At 40.5% G+C, this 22,942-nt stretch overlaps 1 protein-coding gene across 1 annotated transcript in view; it reads left to right on the top strand.

Annotated features, from left to right (window-relative positions):
- The window catches only part of CAB39L (calcium binding protein 39-like), an 86,091-nt gene that overhangs the window by 40,176 nt on the left and 22,973 nt on the right, over positions 1 to 22,942 (top strand). The window contains exon 3 of the mRNA XM_006879597.1: positions 19,381 to 19,549. Coding sequence (XP_006879659.1) covers positions 19,381 to 19,549 — 169 coding nt within the window. The remainder of the gene's footprint in view (positions 1 to 19,380; positions 19,550 to 22,942) is intronic.

The following is a 22,942-nucleotide window of genomic DNA, read 5'->3' as shown; positions in this document are numbered from 1 at the left end:
TGAGATGGATCGATTCTGAGTGGAGTGGTGGGATTGAGTGTGTTTGAAGCGGCAAGGTTGGCAAAGAATATAACGGCATTTAGGACTCTTGTGTTAGGGTCGCTGTGAGTCGTTAAGTTACTCAATGGCACATAACAACAACAGCAACTGCCCAGTAATACAATGAGGATTAAGTATTAGTGTTACCATTATATAGATGAGGCCATTTTGAACTTAAGAGAGCAAGGAAATTGCTCCAGGTTTTACAGCTTCTCAATAAGAACACCAAAATTTGAATCCCAAATTTAGGTCTAAATCCGTGCTCTTTACCAAATTCTTAGATCTGATGACCTTTTGCTGTTGTTGTTATGTACCATCAAGTCACCTGTGACTCATAATGACCATATATGCACTAGCTCTGAACCTTGCCCTATTCTGAGCCAGTTTCACTGACTCCGACACACCTACCCCCATTCATCTGTGGTCTTCCTTTCCAGTGCTGTCCCTCCACCCTACCAAGCATGATATTCTCCAGGAACTGGTCCTCCTGGCCACGTGCCCAAAGTATATTAGACGGAGCTGCAAGATCCTTGCCTCCATGGAAAGACTTGGTTTTACTCTCTCCAAGACAGAGTGGTCCATGGTATGTTCAATATTCTTCTCCGGCACCACAACTCAAAGGCATAGATTCTTCTTCTGTCTTTCTTAGTCATTGTCCAACTCTGATGCATAACAAGTAATTGCAGAGGCCATGGCCTGGATCAGGTCCACCTTAGTCCCTAGACTGACATCATTACTCTTTAGCACTTTTGAGAGGCTCCTGACAGCAGATTTTCCCAGTGCAATTTGTCTTTTGATTTCCTGACTGCTTGTGCTAAGAATGCTCATTGTGGAACTGAGCAAGCTGAAACTGTTAACAACCCCAGTCTCTTCTCCATCTTCAATCCATATTGATTACTACAGTCCTTGACTTTTGCAGTGAATGCTTCAAGTTCTCCTCAGTTCCAGCAAGCAAGATTGTGCCATCTGCATAACTTAAGTTGTTGATGAGTCTTCCTCCAAACTGATGCCACATTCCTCCTGAAGTCCAGACTCCTGAATGATCTCTTCTGCATATAGATTAAAATGGTATGGAAACAAGACACATCCTTGGCATATTCCTTTCCACATTTTGAACAATTGCAGTGTTTTCTTGCTCTGTTCTGAGGACTCTTTTTTGGTCCAAGTATAGGTTTCACATAAATACAAGCAAGTGTTCTCGGATTCCCATTCTTCTCAAGGTTAGCCACAGTTTGTTGTGATCCACACAGTCAAATGTCTTTCCATAGTCAATGAAACATAGATAGACATTCTTCTCATACTCTGCTTTCAGCCACGATCCATTTGACATTGGCGATATATCTAGTGCCACAGCCTCTTCTATACCCAGCTTGTATTTCTGGTGCTTCTCTGTTGATGCATTGTTCCAGTCGTTTTTTTATAATCTTAGTAGGATTTTGCTTGCATCTGATATCAGTGATATTGTTCAGCAACTTCCACACTCTGTTGGGTCACCTTTTTTTGAAATGGGAATAAATATGGGTCTCTTCCACTCAGTTGGTCAGGTAGTTGTCCTCCAGATTTCTTGGCACAACCTCATGAGCACATCCAGAGCAGCATGTTTGTTGAAATATGTCAGTTGGTATCCCATCAATGTCTTCCCGAGTCCCCCTTTGAAATCTTCTGTTTAGCTTCTTAACTTTCTTCTCTTTGCTTTTGCTTATTAATGCTCTAGTGCTCTATTTAGAGTCTCGGACATCCATTTTGGTCTTTTCTTCCTCCTCTGTCTTTGTAATGACCTTTTGCATTCTTCATGGTTGATATTCTTGATATCCTCCCACAGCTCATCTGGTCTTCATTTATTAATGCTCAAGACCTCAAATCTGTTCCTGAGATGGATTTTAAATTCAGATGGCATAGACTCAAGGTCAAATTTTGGTTTCTTTGGATTTGACTTAACCTTCTTTAGCTTTAGTTTGAACTTGTTTATGAGTAGTTGATGGTCTTTTCCACAGTTAGCACCAGGCCTAGTTTTCTCAGTTGGTATTGAGCTTCTCCAATGATTCTTTCCATAAGTGTAATCCTTTCCATAAATGTATCTGATTCCTATGCATATCATCAGGTGAGGTCCATGTACATGGTTGCTATTTTTGTTTCTTATAAAAGTTATTTGCAAAGAGTAACAGTTACTGTACAAAATTCCATTATTCTGTTGCTATTATGTGCCCTAGATCCACCTATGATCCATAGGGACCCTGTGTACAGCAGATCTGAACCCTACCTTTTCCTGAGCCTTTCTCCTTAATTCCGACACACCAACCCACATTGACCCGGTTACTGTATCAATCCATCTCATCCGGTGTCTTTCTCTTCTGTGCTGTCCCTCCACCCTTCCAAGTATGATGTCCTCCTTCAAGAACTGGACCCTCCTGGCCACATGTCCAAAGTATATAAGACGGAGCTTCAAATCCTAGCCTCCAAGGAGAAATTGTATTTCACCTTCTCCAAGACAGACATATTTGTTTTCTTGGTGGTTCATTGTATGCTCAAGACTCTTTTCCAGCACCACAACTTGAAGTCATAAATTCTTCTGCCATCCTTAGTTACATTACTCCTCATAAAGCCTATTTCTGTTACCAAGTCCACATTTTCCAACTACCCATCCTTCTTCCCTGTTCCCAACTTTTGCAATTTAGTTAACTCTGAGAAGAATGGGAATCCCAGATTGATCGTGATTATGTGAATCCTATACTTGGACCAGTATATATACTTGAATGCAGTCATCAGAACAGATCAAGGAAACACTGCATGGTTCAAAATTGGGAAGGGTATATGCCAGGGATGTGTCCTATCTTCATACTTTTTCAGTCAATTTGCAGAACAGATTATCCAGGAGACTGAGCTCTATGAGGAGAAATGTGGCATCAGGATTGGAGGAAGACTCATCAACAATCTGAGTTATGAAGATTACACAAGCCGGCTTGCTGAAATTGAGGAGGACCTGCAGCGCTTGTTGCAGAAGGTCAAACACTGTAGCCTTCAATATGGATAGAAGCTCAATATCAAGAAAACAAAGATTCTCACCACTGGGCCAATTGGCAGCATCAGTATGGATGGTGAAGAGATTTAGATTGTAAATGGCTTTAGTTTGCTTGGCTCCACAATCAATACTCTTGGCACCAGCAGCCAGAAAATAAAAATATCTATTGCATTGGGAAAGTCTGCTGTCAGAGACCTCGCCAAAGTACTGAAGAGCAATGCTGTCAGTCTGGAGACTAAGGTGCGCCTGATACAGGTCATGGTCTTAGCAATTACTTGGTATGCATCAGAGAGCTGGACAATGAGTAGGGATGATAGAAGGAGAATTGATTCCTTTGAGCTGTGTTGTTGGAGAAGAGTACTGAATATACCATGGACTGTGAAGAGAACGGACAGATTCGTACTGGAGAGGGTGAAAGCAGGCTGGTCCTTGGAGGCAAGGGTTCTGAAGATTTGTCTGACATACTTTGGACATGTTTCTCTTGAAGAGAGACGTCATGCTTGTGAGGAAGACCCTCAATGAGATGGGTTGATTCAGTGATTCAGGTAATGGGAGTAGATGTGTCAAAGACAGTAAGATTGGCATAGGATAGAGCAGGATTTAGGGCTGTTGCACATAGGATCACTGAGTCACAGGCAGCTTGACAGTACATAACAACAACTACAACATTAGTATTAACACATCTTGGTTGCTTGTTCAGTCTATTTCTGACTGTAAAAGTGGGTAGAAATAATATATTTCCTCTTTTTTTGCTCTGGTTGTGCATAAATTTGTATGATAGTGGTATTCACTTGACTTCCTTGTATACATATGGACATTATCCTTTTGCTCACAATATTATATTTCAAGATGGATCCAGAAACGAATGACCTTTTTAGCTATTAATATGACCCTGGTTTTCCTAACCTTTTCATCTCTGGCATTGTAGAGCATATGATTGTCTGATTAAAAATACCCCATGCCAATCCATCTCATTTCGCCAACTTCTAGTATGTCAAAATTTATGCATTCCATTTCTTTTTTAACAATGTCCAGTTTTCCCACATTCATGCTTCTCATATACCACACACCAATCATTAATGTCTGCCCTCAACTGTTCTTCCTTGTTTGTGTTTCCAAATTTGAGGCTCAGCTCCAGGTGCCATATCTGCTAGATTACTCTTAAATGTGCTCTATTCTACTTAGGGTTTTAGAAGCCTGTTATTTTAGAAGTGGGTGGTCAATATTTCTTCATTGTTTCTCTTAATTTGGATGCTCTGCTTTAGAACAATATCTGATAGACAAGCATTTTACAAAAAGGAGCAGATTAAAGACACTTCCCTCTTACAAATGTAACCAATGGATTCAGTTTCAGTGTCCCCCTCCTTTGATGTGTGTTTCTTGGTCTGTCCCTTTCCCTGCTCTACCAGCATCCCCTTCCACTCCTGCCTACCCCATCCAGCATCTACCCCAGCCAACCCTTGATATGATAGCTCAGGCCTCAAGACGCTTTTGTGATGCCTCAAGACTTGCACTGCTGCCAGTGTCTCTTGAGTTGGTTGTTGTTGTTATGTGCTGTTTAGTCACCTGTGACTCCTAGCAACCCTGTGTACAGAACCTCTGAAGCCTGCCCTGTCCTAAGCCAGTCTCACTGCCTCTGACACTCCTACTCCCATTGCCCTAGTAACTCTATCAGTCCATCTCAGCTGGAATCTTCCTCTCCTGTGTTGTCCCTCCACCCTTTCAGACATGATGTCCTTCTCCTAGGATGAGTCCTTCCTAGCCACATGCCCAAAGTATGTGAGACAGAGCTTCAAAATTCTAGCCTAAAAAAAAAATTCTAGCCTCCAAGGAGAAACTCTGTTTCACCCTCTCCAAGACAGACCTAGTTGTTTTCTTGGTGGTCCATGGCATGTCCAAGACTTTTCCAGCACCACAACTCAAAGGCCTCAATTCTGTCATCCTTAGTTATTGTCCAGCTCTCTGATGCATAGCAAGTAATTGCAAAGAGGCTCTAAGTCCAAATCTCACGTACCAGCTTTAGTGAAAGATTTCTGTCTGAGGTAGTACTGGGGAAATGTCCTTGCCCTTGAGTCTAGGACTGTCATCTTGTGACTTAGTGTCTCTGCTCTTGTTTGTAACACACTGCTGTCACAGTAGGATAATTTCCCAGGTGAGGGTGATGTCTCCTCTGGATCTGGTATGCTGGTGTCATTTACTTGGTGCCAGAGTCTGAGGCTAGTTTTGATTTAATTTCTTGTCTTGCTTCAAATCTCTGTCAACAAAGCCTGGTGGAATTCTGGAAGGATGGGTGTTACCTTATTTGAGAGGGCAGAGGTGATTTCAGACGCCTCTGCTGTGTGAAGCCCTGGGAGTTCCTTGAGTCTAGCTTGGATTGAATCTCTCGTCTAGCTTTGAATCCCTGACTGCCAACAAAGGCTGGTGGAATGAAACTCACTGCCACAGAGTCTGTTTCAACAGGGTTTCCTAGATTGTAAATTGTACCTATCTTTCTCCTATGGAGCTGCTAGTGGATTCAAATTGCTACTTTTTGATTAACAGAGCAATGAGTAATGCTATATTGGATCATAAACAATGTGAAGCAAAAAGAAATGGGCACTTATCCATCAAGACAAATCATCTGAATTAGGAATACAATACACGGTTTGAACAATTTAGAGCCCAAGTTTTATGACGGTATTATAAATAAGTACTTTCTCATTCTAAATGAATTTGTCTTCAGGCCCAGGCAAATGGCATTCCAGGCTAATGGCAAACTTGAGCATGAGATCATTAAATTGTTCTCAGTGGCCCATAAAAAAATCATGGACGGTGTTCCAGAAGTCTAATGTTAGATCATAAATTTATCACAATAAACCCAGGGTTTTTTCCATTATTTTACAGAGATTTTCAACCATATACCAAAGTATAAAGTAAAAAATAAAAAGGCCAGGGTACCCATTATCCAGTCTTAAAAACAGTACTATTTCTGTTAATTTGTTTAATTTCTTTGTCACTCTTTCCCTCTCCAGCTTTTTGGTTGGCTTTTTTGTTGTAAAGCAAATTCTAAACCTTATATGCCATACCAAAGTACTTCAGTATGGATCTCAAAAGGAAAAAGACATCCCTTACATAATAACAATGTTTTTATTCCACCTAACAAATTAACATTATTTATGTTTTTTTAAAAGTCTCCATATAAATTTCCTTGATTATCAGAAAAATTACTTTGTAGTTGACGTGTTGGAAGCAGGGTCTGAATAGGGTCTACTGATGATAAATATTTGGTTGCAATGCCACTTCAGTCTTTTTTTATTTAGAGCAGTATTCCCCTCCTTTTTAAAAATGCCGTTGAATTGTGGGAAAATAAAATCATTTGTACTAAAGAAGGACTCCATTCTGGATTTATAAAATTGTTGCCTCTTGATATTGTTTACCTTCTGTTATTCCCATTCTTTCTAGATGGAAAGTTACTTGCAAAAGCGTGACTAGATGTAGGTGAAATTTCATTTTTTTACAATGAAATTTTACATGTAATTCATACTTTATTACATCAGGAGGCATGCTTTTAATAATGTTATGATTGAGCAATAGATTCAGATAGTAATATCCTAATCCATATAAAATTCCCTTTGGCTTTCCTATTAATTTTCTTTCCACTCATTAATAAATACTGATTTAGTCTCACTTCGTTATGGTTTAGAAATCTGTGATTTTTCAAAAATCTGTCATTCTTAGGGAATTTATTGGCTGGAATAGTTTCAAAGAGAAACCAGAATTATTTCCTTGGCGTCTATACCATCTCATCTCTTTGCTGTTGAGTTGAAACTGACTCATAGTTGACCTTCAGTTGCGTTTCCAAGGTTACAAATTGCTTGGGAGGAGATTGTACATTTCTGGTGGCGGATTTAGCCTTTGGGTTAGGAGCGCAGCTGCCTACAGACTGGGCCACCAGAGCTGAATAAATGCTTAATGCTTTCCTTTTAATTACCTGTTTAGACAATGACTGGGTTTTGCCATAGGAATTTCAACTGGTATATAGCTATTTTTACTTCTCTTTCCTTCCCTCTCTCTGTCACATCATTATGAATTGACTTAATATTTTTCACAGGTTATCTAGTTACATATATTTTTTTCTTTTTGATACTTAACTGTCCACCTCTGGCCTCTTTGAGCTGATCCGTGTTGTTTTGACTTTACCTCTGTCAGTGTGGGAAAGTTCCCAGTCTTACACCCAGGTACACTGGGTTCATCTTGTTTATTTCCTAGCACACACCAAAATCAACCATTTTCACAAGATATTTCATGCCTTTGGTGGTTAGAGATTACAATCTGGATGTTAAGGGTCTTCTTTGGCATGGGGTTATTGTGGTTTCGACATGCTTTTCAGTGGACAGAGTTAGTACTGTATACTTAAGTAAATATTTCTAAATTAGAAACAAAAGTTCTTGACCATACAGAGGAGGCCAGTTGTGTGTTGAATGGCGTTTTTAAAAGCAGTTTCCCCAAACAAATTCTTTTGCTTCCATTAGTTAATCTTGCTCACTGGCACCTTCCAAGAGTTTTCCAAGGCCTGCCTGACCTTGTGTGCTTCCAGCAACTAATAACAAGGGTCATTTTCTCCTCTACATAATGTAATCTTTGTTCTAAAGTTAGATGACTCTTGCATAAGAGCTTCTAACTATATTACGATAGCTGGCCCAATTGCTCTTACATTTGGATTTTTACTAAATTTGTCTCATGACATACTGTCATTATTTGACAATGATGCATGTATATCATGTCCCTCCTTTATAGTGACATGGTTAATTATATTCTAGACTATAATGAAACTACAAATCAGGGATTTTGTACAATAAACATATTTCTATCTGAAATCTAGTCAAGCTGTTGAATCTCACCTGTAAAATGATGGATTAAACTGGAGTGATTTTGAAAATTGGTTTTGGTTATCATTTTAATTTGCTCTTATATAAGTGTAGGTTCATGACTTAAGTTAAAATGTTAAAGTTGATTAATAATTTATTATAGATAAAAGATATGTAACTAATATAGATGACCAAATTGTTCACAAATCATGTCTGGGGAATCAGCAAGAGCTAAAGACATTTATGACTTTTAGTATTTTTTCATTTGGAAAAAATAGTTTTCTTACCATACATTTGGAAATATGAAATGCTTTCATCCCAGTTGAAGACAATTTAGTGAATTATTTCATAGAACTCTAATAATGTCTGATTTTTTTCTCCAGCTAGATTATATCTCAGAGAACATGCTGTAAGCACAGTCATTAAAACTAAAGCCTGCTAGTTTCTTCCACTGTTACTATATTTTCCAAATTAAAGGTTTCGTCTTCCGAATGAGAGTGCCACAGGAACTGCTGGAGAACAGTGCTGTGGTCCCCTGCAGGCTGTACCACTTCTAAAGAACAACCCCTACCTGCCCTTGAAGGTCACACTGTGAAATGATTGAATCAACCTCTGCTGCACAAATTCATCATCACACTCATCTTTACCTGCTGCACTTGCAGCTTTTACATCTTAATAAAGTTTTACAAATAAGAAATAATGTGTACCTGTTCCAGCTTGCAGATTCATAAACAACAGTTAGGAACCTATCTCATTTGAACCACGACTGCTTCTATTTTTAATATTAAATTGATAGTAGCCAACATGCATAATAATGACACTGTAGACATAAATTATGGCATAATAACTAAATTGGGAACAAAATGGCTGTTCTGAATTTCACTTATTCCTCTGCATAATGGGCTCTTCTACTCTCCAGAACAAGAGATTCCTTTCTGTCTGCTGCTTACAAATGAGTCTGTTTCTGCCTCTCTGTACATAGTTTTCGTTTTATCACAATGAGAAAGGTGTCCCTCCTTCCCCAGCAAAGCCCTTAGGCTTTCTTGCCTATCCTTCTTTTCTTCTGCCTCCTCCCAGCTTCTTCACTATGAACTTTGCTCTCTCAGTATTCACATGTTTCTTTCCCCTCTGAAAAGGAGAAAGATTTACCTTCTGCTCCCCTCTAGCCTCTGTCCTTCCTCAGAAATCACTACCATTTGTGACTGAACTATCTTCCTGTTTATAAATGTAATGCATAGGAGTAATAAGAAATACAGAAAATACAAAAAATATTTAATGTTAAAGAGAATAAATATCACCCCAATTTCTCTCCCTAAGATGCTCTATGTCCTCTTCTTGGCTTCTGCCTCACTGGGAAGAAAGAACATGCTTTCAGAGCTGAAGATAAATGTCTCATCTTCCTCCTTGTGTACCTTCTCTGGTTAGCAAATCCCCCGCCCACCCTTGCATACTCCAGATCTGTACCCACAGAGTCTCTGTGTGGCACACTGATTAAACACTTGGTGACTAGCTAGCGGTTCAAACTTATACAGTGACTTGTCAGAGGCAGGCTTCTGAAAACAGTTCTGCTCTATACACGTAAGGTTGTGATGAACTGAAAGCAGCTCAGCAACAACTAAAAAGACCACAGTAATCCCTACTTAGTGCCACTGTCTTAATTCAAGCTCGTATCATGGTAGAGTGGCCTGATAAAAATATACTCATACGTGGCAGTAACAGTTTAGTCAGAGATACCATGCTATTATTTTGAATGATCTAGTAAAGAAATCTAGTGGCCCAGCAGGTAAAGACTTGTGCTGCCAACCTAAAAGCAGACAGAGGGGGTTCGAGTCCACCAGCTACTCCACAGGGGAATGATGGGCAATCACTTCCCAGGTAATTTACAACCTCTGAAAACTTGCTGGAGGGTCGGCTATGAATGAGTCAGTTCTGACTTGAGAGCACAAAACAATAAGCATTAGGTGTTAGAGTGAGCACTTACAAGTATTGCTTAATATCTGTTACGGTTCTTGTTAACATAGATCTTAAGTGTCATCAACTATCTGCGTTATGCAGATGACACACCCTGCTTGTCGAAACTAAGGAGGACCTGAAGCGCTTGCTGCAGAGGGTCAAGGACTGCAACCTTCAATATGGATTCAGACTCAAAATCAAGAAAACAAAGATTCTCACCACTGGGCCAATTGGCAGCCTCATGACAGATGGTGAAGAGATGGAGATTGTTAACAGCTTTAGTTTGCTTGGCTCTACAATCAAAACTCTTGGTACCAGCAGCCAGGAAATTAGAAGACGTATTGCATTGGGAAAGTCTTCTGTGAGAAACCTCTCCAAAGTACTGAGGAGCAACAATGTCAGCCTGGAGGCTAAGGTGCACCTGATCCATTTTATGGTCTTAGCGATCACTTGTCATGCATCAGAGAGCTGAACAATGACTAGGGATGGTAGAAGAAGAATTGATGCCTTTGAGCTGTGGTGTTAGTATCGAATATACCATGGGCAGCTAAGAGAACAAACAGTTTTGTCCTGGAGAGGATTAAACCAGGCTGCTTCTTGGAAGCAAGGATTCTGAAGCTTTGTCTGAAATACTTTGGACATGTTGCAAGGAGGGACCAGTCCTTGGAGAGGGACGTCATGCTTCGGAGGGTGGAGAAACAGTGCAGGAGGGGAAGACCCTCTATGAGGTAGATTGATTCAGTGACTGGGGCAATGGCGTTAGGTGTGTCAGAGACAGTAAGATTGGCACAGCATAGAGCAGAGTTTAGGGTTATTATACATAGGGTCGCTAGGAGTCACAAGTGATTTGATGCCACGTAACAACAACAACAAAGTGTCATCTGTGTAACTCTTTCAAATTTTTTGAGATGTTAAGTGAATAAAACATAATCCAAACCTGTTTCATTGGAGTTACATTTATAAAACTATGATATAATCTGGAATGTAACTTGGAAAAAGAAGTAATAATGAGGCCTGGTAGATGAGTTTTTGTCTTTTGTTTAGATGCTTTAATTCATTTTTCTCAGCACTTGTTATATTATGAAAAACTCCCCATTATGAAATGGGAGTCTGCATGAATACATCTTCAAATATTCACTGTTAAGGATATTAGAATAGCTATAAGTAGCGTTGAAGGAAAATATGATCTAATGATATTTAACGCAAACAGTGATTTATTAGTATTCATTAAATTAACTTTTCTTGGTAGGCTGCTGTAAATTAGTAGGGATTACAGAAGGCTTAGTTATTATTCCTATCTTCAGGAAGTGTTTCTTTAAGTAGAATAGGATAAATCTAAATGAATAAATTCATTGCCATCAAGTTGATTCTGACTCATACAGACCTCATGTGTCACAGAATAGAACTGCTCCAGAGGGTTTTCTTAAAAGCAGATCACCAGCCTTTCTTTGATGCTGGTGGGTTCAAACTGACAACCTTTGAGGAGAGGAGCACAAAAAGTTTGTGCCACCTGGGACTTAAAATAGGATAGGTAACATACTTATCAATTCATTATCAAACGTAAGGATATACTAGTGGTGGTGGAATTTGAAGCCTTTCTTAAGTAGGACTTCTTCATATTGTTGTTGTGTGCCACTGAGTTGGAACCAATTCATAGCTGACCCTCCAGCCAGTTTTCAGAGGCAATAAATCACATGAGAAGAGACTGCCCATCCTTCCATGGTAGGCAGTAAGCAATCTTAAAAGTCAGTATCTCATTTAATCCATAATTATCCGATAGTAGTGATAACTCTCATTAATTGTCTTATAAAAAGCTATTGACCATTCTATGTTTAGATAATGATGTTTTCTCAATCACATTAATTATGAATAGGTATGTGGATCATAACAAACTGTGGCTGACTCTGAGAAGAATGGGAATCCCAGGACACTTGATTGTTCTAATGCGAAACCTATACTTGGACCAGGAGGCAGTCGTGTCAGAATAGAGCAAGGGAACACTGCATGGTTCAAAATTGGGAAGGGCGTACGCCAGGGATGTGTCCTATCTCCATACCTTTTCACCTTGTATGCAGAGCAGATTATCTGGGAGGCTGGGCTCTATGAGGAGAAATGTGGGGTCAAGATTGGTGGATGATCTATCAACAATCTGCATTATGCAGATGACACAACCCACTTGCTGAAAACTGAGGAGGACCTGAAGCACCTGCTGCAGAGGGTCAAGGACTGCAGCCTCCAATATGGATTGAGGCTCAATGTCAAGAAGACAAAGATTCTGACCATTGGGCCAATTGGCAGCATTAGGATGGATGGTGAAGAGATTGAGATTGTTCACAGCTTTAGTTTGCTTGGCTCCACAGTCAACACTCTTGGCACCAGTAGCCAGGAAATTAAAAGACGTATTGCTGTGCGAAAGTCTGCTGTTAGGGACCTCTCCAAAGTACTAAAGAGCAGTGGTGTCTCTCTGGAGACTAAGGTGCGTCTGATACAGGCCGTGGTCTTTGCAGTCACTTGTTATGCATCAGAGAGTTGGACAGTGACCAAGGAGGATAGAAGGAGAATTGATGCCTTTGAGCTGTGGTGCTGAAGAAGAGTTATTAAGAGTAACATGGACTGCTAGGAAAACAAACAGATTCGTCCTGGAAAGGGTTAAATCGGGTGGCTCCTTGGAGGCAAGGATTCTGCGGCTCCATCTAACATACCTCGGACATGTGTAAGGAGAGACCGGTCCTTGAAGAAGGACATCATGCTTGGGAGGGTAGAGGGACAGCGCAGGAGGGGAAGGCCCTCTATGAGGTGGATTGATTCAGTGACTGGGATAATCAGAATGGTAGTGTCAGAGACAGTGCAACTGACACAGGACAGAGCAGGGTTTAGGGCTGTTGTACATAGGGTCGCTATGAGTCTCAAGCGACTTGGCGGCACATAACAACCACAACAGTAGTGACGTGGGGAAAGTAAAGGGGGAAAATCTACTCTGATAACTTGGATTCTGAAGCTTCGTCTGACATACTTTGGGCATGTTGCAAGGAGGGACATCATGTTTGGGAGAGTGGAGGGACAGCACAGGAGAGGAAGACCCTCAATGAGATGGATCAATTCTGTGATTGGGGTGATAGGAGTGTGTTGGAGATGGTGAAGCTGGCACAGTATGAGTCGCAGGCAACTTGATGGCACATAACAACAACAACCCTAGAGTATGCTCAGGCTGAGAAAACAGGTGAGCCTTTAAAGACTACTGTCTCTGCCTGTATTCCTAATGGAGAGGTTGTCATCTCATCCAGAAACATCTCCACTGTTGGGGTGAGACTCAAGTGGAATGACAAGCATTCTGACCCAGAGGCAATTCTTTTAACAATATTCTTTTGCTTCTCAAGAATAAATCATCATTGCATCCTAGATAAGGAGGCTCAGTGATTTAAACCCTTGACTGCCAACCAAAAACCCAGCAGTTTAAACTCACCAGCTGCTCTGCTTAAGAAAGACATAGCATTCAGCTTCTGTAGAGATTTACAACCTTGAAACTGGGCACTTCTGCTCTGTCCTCCAGGATCATTGTGAGTTGGAATTAACTGGACTGTGATAGTTTTAGAAGACATACCAGTTGGTACTAACAAACTTTACTAAATGAAGACTAATTATTCCAAAAAGTATAAATGAAAACATTTTCTGGATGGTTTCATTGTGGAAATTGAATTAAAAAATGAATGTTGACTAGAGATCATATAGCTTTTTGTGTAAGCCAGAGTTTGAATCTCAAGTAGGAGTCCTTGAATTTTAGAGGTATCGGGGTTTGAGAGCTTAAGGTTTTCAATTACTAGTTTTTCAGAAATAGATCTCCAAGCCTTACTTCTAAGGTGTCTGTGGGTGAACTTGATCCCCTGGTCTTTCATTATCAGCCTAGCATAGTATAAGCAATGCAAAGGCTAGTTGCCACTTTAAAAACAAATGTGATCTTGTCCTTGATGTTGCAAAAAGACCTGTTTCCTAAAGTTTTTATTCTCAAGTCCTAAATGAATGCCTAAATCATGGTATTTTCCCCTCTCCTCATATGCATATGATGGTTGGACAGTGAATAAGGAAGACAGAACAAGAACTGATGTCTCCAAATTGTGATATTGGCTAGGAATATTAAATATTCCATGGATTGCTAAAAGAATAAATAAGTCTATCCAGGAAGAAGTGTAGTCAGAGTGCTCCTTAGAAGGAAGGATGGCAAGACTTTATCTCATATGCTTGGAACATCTTATCAGGTGAGGAGGAGGGACCAGTCCCTGGAGGACTGCATCATGTTTGCTAAAACAGAGGGTCATCCAAAAAAAAAGAGGAAGACCCTCCAAAAGGCAGATTGAGACAGTGACCAATGGGCTGAAGCACAGCAGAGATTACAGAAGCAAAAGTTCTGTCTCACTTTGTCCAAAGGCTGAGAAGCCAACTGAAAAATTGTCCCATGTCACTGACCACCCGACCACGGTCGTGACAAGAAACTCGAGGGGTTTCTTGGTGAAGAGCAGGTGAGCGACGAAGTCGGTGAAAATGAGAGTCTGCACACTAGGATGATGTAGAGAGCTCTAGTTTATTATCCTAAAAGCCTGCTTTTTATACATTTAAACTTGTTAAACTTGACTTATAGCCAACATTTTGTGATTACAAAGCTCACATAAGATTTTAACTAAAAAAAACAAAAAGAAAGTATTTTCTATTAACAAATAATAGCATCAGCTATTAAACATTCTTTAAACAGAAAGCACAGTGACCTTATGTTGGTCATCTGCTAGACAATGGTTAATGGTTTACATTTCACTTCCTTTCCTCTCCTACTTTGCGTTACTGTATCTTAGCCACCTTTGTTTTTGCCTTTGTACTCATGTTTGTACTGTACCACATAAGGTCCAAGCCTAACGAATCTTAACATCTATTTTCCTACACTCTGGACCATTCCTATGTTTATCAATAGCTTTTGCAACTTGTTTCATAAGATTTTAATTTGTTTTTGTTTGGCAATGTGCACTAAGGCGTACAACTTCTTTTAACTTGTTTTTACCAAGTTAACTTGTAATATTCAATTCTTTTTTCTTGGAATACAAAACGTCTGTATAAGGAAGAGGTACTGGTGTTGGAGTTGGCAGGACATATGGTCCTTTATAAGTACTTTCTTCCCACCACCTGTTATTTATCTGGTAATATTTCCTATTTCTTGAAGAGACCTTTACTTTTAGAGAAGTTTGTCTTTTGAGTCTTTTCTTAAACCTCTCTGTTTTATTCTCATTAACTATGACTTTCTGCTGTTGAAACTAGTCTAAACTTTCTCCTAATATACAATTACATTGCTGAATATGAGTTGCAAGTATCACAAAAGAGGAATTAGATACATACTCAAAGAGCATATTCAAAATTATACTTTTAAGAACAATCTCAATTTCTATTATATTTTCATCTTGTTTGTTATCATTTCCAGGAACATCAAGTGGTTCCTGATTAAGGACTTTAGTTAAATCTTTATCCCAGTTCTGGTGAAGTTCCCCTGGTTTTTCCCTAGAAACTCCCATTCCTATCAGAAACAGCACATAGCTTAAAAATAGAAAAGCAATTCCTAGAAGCAACTTAATTTCCAGAGGTTTCCCGGAATTACGAAGACCCATCTGTAACAAATATCCAGGCATCAGCCCACTCACAAGCACAGGGCTTGCAAGATTCCCTCTTATGCTATCCTTGAGGTCAGAGACCCCGTACAGGCACTGACGTCCCATTTTGTCACACAGGCGTCGTGGCCGGACAGCGAGGCGGGTGTGGCAGTCCCAGAAGCCTTATCTATGGCTGTCTTCTTCCTGAACTTTAAATTGATGGGTTTGAGTGCCTAATAGACATCTCTACTTAGATAGTAAGCATCTTCACCTTGACATAGGGAGCTTTGTGGCATACTCCTTAAGGAGCTGTGCCCCAACTCGAAGGTGGCACCTCTCTGGTAGTTTGAATTCACCAGTAGCTCCTTGGGAGAAAGATGATACCTTGTGATTTCCAGCCCCAAAAATCTAATGGATGGTCTTCTGTGAGTCAGCTCAACTTGATGCCTATGAATTTTTGTTTTCTCACATTAACATGGCCAGAAACAACCCTTATCTCCTCACTATGCTATTCCTTTCCTAATTAATTCATCTTAAAGGACACTAAAATCCACCTCATTACTCATACCAAAGATAAAGATATTGTGGAGTCCTTGGTTTCTTTTACACTGAATTTATTCCATCTTACCCTAGGTGGGCAAGGCCTGTTGTCTTTCCCCAAGCCATTATCTACAGTTTATACTTTCACTAGCACCCCAGCACAAGCCTCCTTCATCTTTTAAGCAGATTCTCAACAAGTAGCCAGAATGATCTTTTTCAAATATAAAATCAGCTCATTGCTGTCGAGTTGGAACCAGCTCAGAGCTGACCTTCCAGTAGGTTTTTATATGCTGTCATTCACACGGGAGAATATGGTGTTTCTCATAAGGAGCAGTTACCAGATTCGAAGCTCAAGTCCCTGCCCAGTAGACCATCAGATCTCCTAAACATAAACCAGGCCATCTTAATTTCTTGCTTAAAACTCTGCAGTGGCTTCCCACCCTTCCACATCATTCACTGACTTTCTCACTGTGCAACTCTGGCCGTGGTTCTCTGTCTCTTAGTCATCTGCTTGTTCTTGCCTTGGATGCATCGCCTGAAATACTCTCCCATTTCCCTGGCACTAAATCAAAAGGTGTCCTCTAATCACACTTTGTACATTAGCCATTAGATTGTTTCCAGTTTTCAAAGTACTTATGAATAGATGAAAAGATTGTTTCATTGTTTATAATCTGCCTTTTCTCCCAGCCTGACCCACATCCACTGTAAAATATGATCTCCCTAAAAGCTGTGCCACCGTAATGTCCTTCTTCAAGTACTAGCCCCTCCTGGTAACACTGCTCAAAGTATATGAGATGAATCACGCTATCTTGCTTCTAGGAGCGCTCTGGATGGACATGAAGCTGCAGGTGTCCTTAAGCACAGCAGAGACTGTGAGGACAGCACTGGACTGGGCAGGAATTTGTTCTGAGACTGAGTCAGGGTCACTTAGATGACACCTAACAACAACATCAGGCAGTGATCTTATCATGTGTTCTGTTGTATCCTTGGTCACACTATAGACTCAATACTCCAAATTAAGTAACTGATACTTAAATAGACTGTATCAAATGACGTCTGTATATCACTATGTTACAGGTAGTTGGGGGTTTTTGTTTTGTTTACTTTTTTAAGTTTTATTTTAGTGAGTGTGTGTGTGTGTGTGTACACTGTCAAACCGGATCTGACTGGTATAGGATATTGCGTCTCCTTCTCCAGCAGAGCATCTGGTGGATTCGAACTGCATAACCCTGGGTTTGCAGGGCAGCTTCTTGCCACTAGGCCACCAGAGCTCCCCACAGGTAGTTGTTTTGTGCCATCAAGTTGCATACAACTTATCATGACCGCTGAACAACAGATCTGAACCCTGTCCTGTCCTGTGTCATCCTCCGCTCTGACACAGGTGAGCCCATTGCTGCAATCACTGTGTGTGTCAGCCCATCAAGTTGAATGTCTTTCTCTTCTTCATTGACCCTCCACCTCTCCAAGCACGATGCCCCTTTCTAAGGAACAGCCCCTCTTTACAACATGTCCAAAGTATGTGAGAACAGAGCTTCACCACCCTTGCCTCTAAGGAACTCTCTGGCTGCATTTTCTCCAAGACATATCTGTTTGTTCTTTTGGCCGTCCATGGCATAGCCGGTACTCTTCTCCAACACCATAACACAAAGACATCAGTTCTGTCATCCTTATTCATTGTTCAGACATGTCTTACTCATTAAAAGACTGGCTCGAATCAAGTGTCTTTAAACTGACATCGTTGCTCATCAGGACTTTGGCGAGCTCCCTGACACAGCAGACTTCCCCAGTGTTCTGCATCTCCTGATCTCCTGATTGCTAGTGCCAAGATGTTGATTATGGATACAAGTAAGATTAAATCATTGACAACTTCAGTTGTTTCTCCATTTATCACAATACTAGAGAGCTCTGGTGGCCTAGTAGTAAGAGGCTATGCTACAATCCCAAAGGCTTGTGGTTAATATCCACCAGCTGCTCTGTGGGAGAAGGATGAGCATTCTCTTCCTGTGCAAATTTCAGCCTCTGAAAACCTGCTGGAGAGTCAGCTATGAGTAGGTCCAAACTCTGTGGCAAACAACATCATCATCGTTGTGTTGCCTATTGACCCAGTGGTGAAGGTGTTTTGGGTTTTTTTATGTTGAAATGAATGTAATTAATAATGCAAGTTGTTGGTGTGTACCAGGCAGTCAGAACTGACCGGTAGCTGACTCCCTAGTAGGTTTTCAGAGGTAGTGAATCACATGGGAGGAGAGTGCCCACCTTCTACCTGTGGAGCAGTAAATTGAAACCATATGCCTCTTCAATGGCAGCACCATTTCTTACCCTAGGCCACCAGAGGTCCCTATATTACAGATAGTCCAGACTTAGGATGGGGTCCTACTCTGTTGTAGGTTGGTTCTGATGTATGTACAAGATCATTAACTTTTCTTTCTTATTATTATCTTTTTTTTAATCAATATCTTTATAAATCTCATCTTTATTTACCTTGGGGGTAGGAAAACATTACCTACAAACTTTAGACACATTTTAATACATACAGTACTTGAATAAAGTATACATGTTTATTAAAAAATTGCATGACTCAGCATTGAAAAACAAGGAACTCATGCAATATTATTCAGAATGGGTGACCCTGGAGGACATTATGCTGAGTGAAATATCTCAGTCACAAAAAGACAAATACTGCCTAGCGCCACTGTTGTAGAATGGGACTGACATCAGGGTTGGGGTAAGACTGAGAAAAACTGGATAAATTATGTATACTGCATTGAGACAAATGAGGGAGAGAACAGTTTAAAGTGATATATGATAGGATATTATGGTTATCACAGGAATCCAAAATGAAGGTTGCATAGTGGAGTGTACTCGGGGTCGGGGGGCAGGGGGATTGTATACCAATGAAGGAGTTTATCTTTTGCTTTTTGAAGAAAGGAGTGAACTGGGGTGCGAGGGTAGAGAGAAAAGTGCAACAATGAATGAATGGAAATCCAAGATCTCTATAAATGTTTATTAAAATAAATAAAATAATTTTTTTTTAAATTGCATGACTTAAACGTTTTGTTGGAGGCAGTATTAACCCCACTTGTATAAGGTTCTTTTTCATCCGGATTATCTGTGGGAATGGGGACATTTCTGGTCTGAAAGTTAGTTGTGTGTGGTCATTTCATGAACACTAATATTACATATACCAACAGTAAGATGTATAATAATATTTCTTAAAGACTTTCTTTGGTACAGTTCATCATACTGTACCTTAAAAGGCCGAAACTGCTTGTGAAATGATTCTTAATGCTAACATTGGTATTAATAGGAGTGCTTGTAGGATAACAAGTTTTCTCTTTCCCTCTTGTTTATATTCTAGATATGAAGCCCCACAGATTGCTTTACGTTGCGGGATGATGCTGAGAGAATGTATTCGACATGAACCACTTGCCAAAATCATCCTCTTCTCTAATCAGTTCAGAGATTTCTTTAAGTATGTGGAGTTGTCAACATTTGATATTGCCTCAGATGCCTTTGCTACATTTAAGGTAAATAATTTTGCTTTATTTTATCTGCATCAGCTAGGTCTCTCAGGTTCAGCATTTAGTTAAGTCCAGCTAGCCTCTAGAGACAATTTGATTTTAATAAGGAAAAATGTATATTCCACAAAACCTAAATGTAGGCAGCCATGTATGCTTTGGGTAATATCTACACTTTTTTCAGGATATGAATATATATTGTCACTTCATTATGGTCATGTATAGGTCCAGTCTGACCTCTCTTCTCCTATGGTGAGCCCACTGGAGGGGTATTTTGATGGATGGTGGAACAAAGAAATAAGTGGGTCAGGGCACTTATGTCAAGGGCAGGGACAACACCGAAACTAGTAGTTAATTCCACAATAAGGGATATATTTTCACTTTTCCTGTTAAATGCTTATCTGTTGGATACGTCTCTAACTCTGAACATTCAGATTGACACACACTAGGAGGAAGGATTGCCCATCCACTTCCAAAATAGCAGGCTTCTGAAAACCCTATGTACATCAGAACACACGTGGAATGACAGGAAGGTCAACTAAGTATGGGAATACAGAGGAAGAGGAACAGTTGTAAGCAGACACTAGTGATTGGAACATGGAATGTGAAAACCATGAATGTAGGTAAATTAGATATTAGGAGATTAAGGGGGAAATGGAACGCATAAATATTGACATACTATGCATTGGTGAGATAAGATAAGATGGACCTGCATGGGGCATTTTGAATCGGATGATCATATGATATACTATTCCGGCAATAAAAAGGTGAGGAAAAGTGGGGTTGTTTTCATAGTTAGAAAAGCCATTTTTAGATCCATCTTGAAGTAAATATTGTGAGTGACAGGATAATATCCATACACATACAAGGAAGTCCCATGAATACCACTATCATTCAGATATATGCACCAACAACCAGAGCCAAAGAAGAGGAAATAGAAGATTTCTACCAACTTTTACAGTTGGAGATCGATCGAACGTGCAGTCAAGATGCATTGATAATAATGGGTGGCTGGAATGCAAACGGTGGGAACAGAGAAGAAGAATCAGTAGTCGGAAAACATGGACTCAGACAGAAATGGAGCTGGAGATAGAATGATTGAATTTTGCACAATCAATGACTTATTCATCTCAAACACATTTTTTAAGAGACATAAACGCAGGTTATACACATGGATATCACCTGATGGTATCATAGGAATCAGATCGATTACGTCTGCGGAAGGAACCGCTGGAGAGGCTCAATATCAGCTGTGAAAACTAAGCCTGGAGCCGATTGTGGAACAGACGACCAATTTCTCATATGCAAGTTCAAGCTGAAGCTGAGGAAAATTAAACTGAATCCACAGGAACCAAAATATAACTTTGAGTCTATCCCACCTGAATTTCAGAACCATCTCAAGAACAGATTTGAGGCCTTGAACACGAATGAGCGAAGACCAGATGAGTTGTGGGAGGATATAAAGGGTATCATCCAAGAAGAGTGCAAACGTTCACTACAAAGACAGAAGAGGAAGAAAAGACCAAAATGGATGTCAGAAGAAACTCTGAAGATTGCACTGGAGCGGAGAGAAGCCAAAGCACAAGGAAGAACTCAAGATACTAAAGAGCTGAACAGAAGACTTCAAAAGGCAGTGCGGGATGACAAAGGAAAATACTACAATGAAATGTACAAGGAGCTGGAGTCAGAAAACCAAAAGGGTTGAACTCGCTCAGCATTTCTTAAGCTCAAGGAACCGAAGAACAAATTCAAACCTAGAGTTGCTATAATCAAGGATGCTTTAGGCAGAGTATTAAATGAATTCAGGAAGCATCAAAAGAAGGTGGAGAGAATATACTGAGTCATTGTCTCGAAAGGAATTGGCAGACACAGAAGAATTTAATGAAATAACATATGAGCAAGAGCCTTTGGTGATGAAGAAAGAAGTTCAAGCTGCTTTGAAGGATAGCAAAAAATAAGGCCCCAGGAATAGATTGTATATCAATTGACATATTTCAGCTAACCGATGCTGCCCTGGATGTGCTTACCAAGTTGTGTCAAGAAATCTGGAGAACAACCACTTGGCCAACTGACTGGAAGAGATCTGTATTTGTTCCCATTCCAAAGAAAGGTGACCCAACAGAGTGTGGAAACTATAGAACAATATCGTTGATTTTACATGCAAGCAAGATTCTGCTGAAGATTATCCAAAAACGACTGGAACAGCACATTAGCAGTGAACTGCCAGAAGTCCAGGCTGGGTTTAGAAGGGGTCGTGGTACTAGGGATATTGTAGTTAATGTTAGATGGATCTTGGCTGAAAGCAGGGAGTACCAGAGGAATGTCTATCTGTGCTTCATTGATTATGCAAAGGCATTTGACTGTGTGGACCATAATAAACTGTGGCTGACTCTGAGAAGAGTGGGAATCCCAGAACACTTGATCATACTAATGCGAAACATACTTGAACCAAAAAGCAGTCATCAGAACAGAGCAAGGGAATACTGCATGGTTCAAAATTGGGAAGGGTGTACGCCAGGGATATGTCCTCTCTCCATACCTTTTCAACCTCTATGCAGAACAGATCAACCTGGAGGCTGGCCTCTATGAGAATTAATGTGGCATCAGGATTGGTGGAAGATCTGTCAGCAATCTGCATTATGCAGATGACACAACCCTGCCTGCTGAAACTGAGGAGGATCTGAAGTGCTTGCTGCTGAGGGTCAGGGACTGCAGGCTTCAATATGGATTGAAGCTCAATGTCAAGAAGACACTGAACCAATTGGTGGCATCAGGATGGATGGTGAAGAGATTGAGATCGTTCACAGCCTTAGTCTGCTTGGCTCCACAATCAACACTCTTGGCACCAGCAGCCAGGAAATTAAAAGATGTATTGCAATGGGAAAGTCTGCTGTTAGGGACCTCTCTAAAGTACTCAAGAGCAACGGTGTGTCTAAGGTGCATCTGGTACAGGCCATGGTCTTTGCAGTCACTTGTTATGCGTCAGAGAGCTGGACAATGACCAGGGAGGATAGAAGGAGAATTGATGCTTTTGAGCTTTGGTGTTGGAGAAGAGTGCTGAGGGTACCATGGACTGCTAAGAAAACAAACAGATTCATCCTGGAGAGGGTTAAACCGGGCTTCTTCTTGGAGGTAAGTATTCTGAAACTTCGTCTGACATACTTTGGTCATGTTGTAAGGAGGGACCAGTCCTTGGAGAAGGATATCATGCTTGGGAGGGTGGAGGACAGACGCAGGAGGGGAAGGCCCTCTGGGAGGTAGATTGATTCGGTGACTGGGGCAATCGGGATGAGTGTGTTGGAGGCAATGAGATTGGCACAGGACAGAGCAGAGTTTAGAGCTGTTGTACTTAGGGTCACTATGAGTGGCAAGCAACTCGACAGCACATAACAACAACTGTAA

This window comes from Elephantulus edwardii, unplaced genomic scaffold (genome assembly GCF_000299155.1).
Source record: "Elephantulus edwardii isolate Elephantulus edwardi_28Jun2011 unplaced genomic scaffold, EleEdw1.0 scaffold00004, whole genome shotgun sequence".
In the NCBI taxonomy this organism is placed as follows: Eukaryota; Metazoa; Chordata; class Mammalia; order Macroscelidea; family Macroscelididae; genus Elephantulus; species Elephantulus edwardii.
This window is presented reverse-complemented; position numbering and strand designations above follow the sequence as displayed.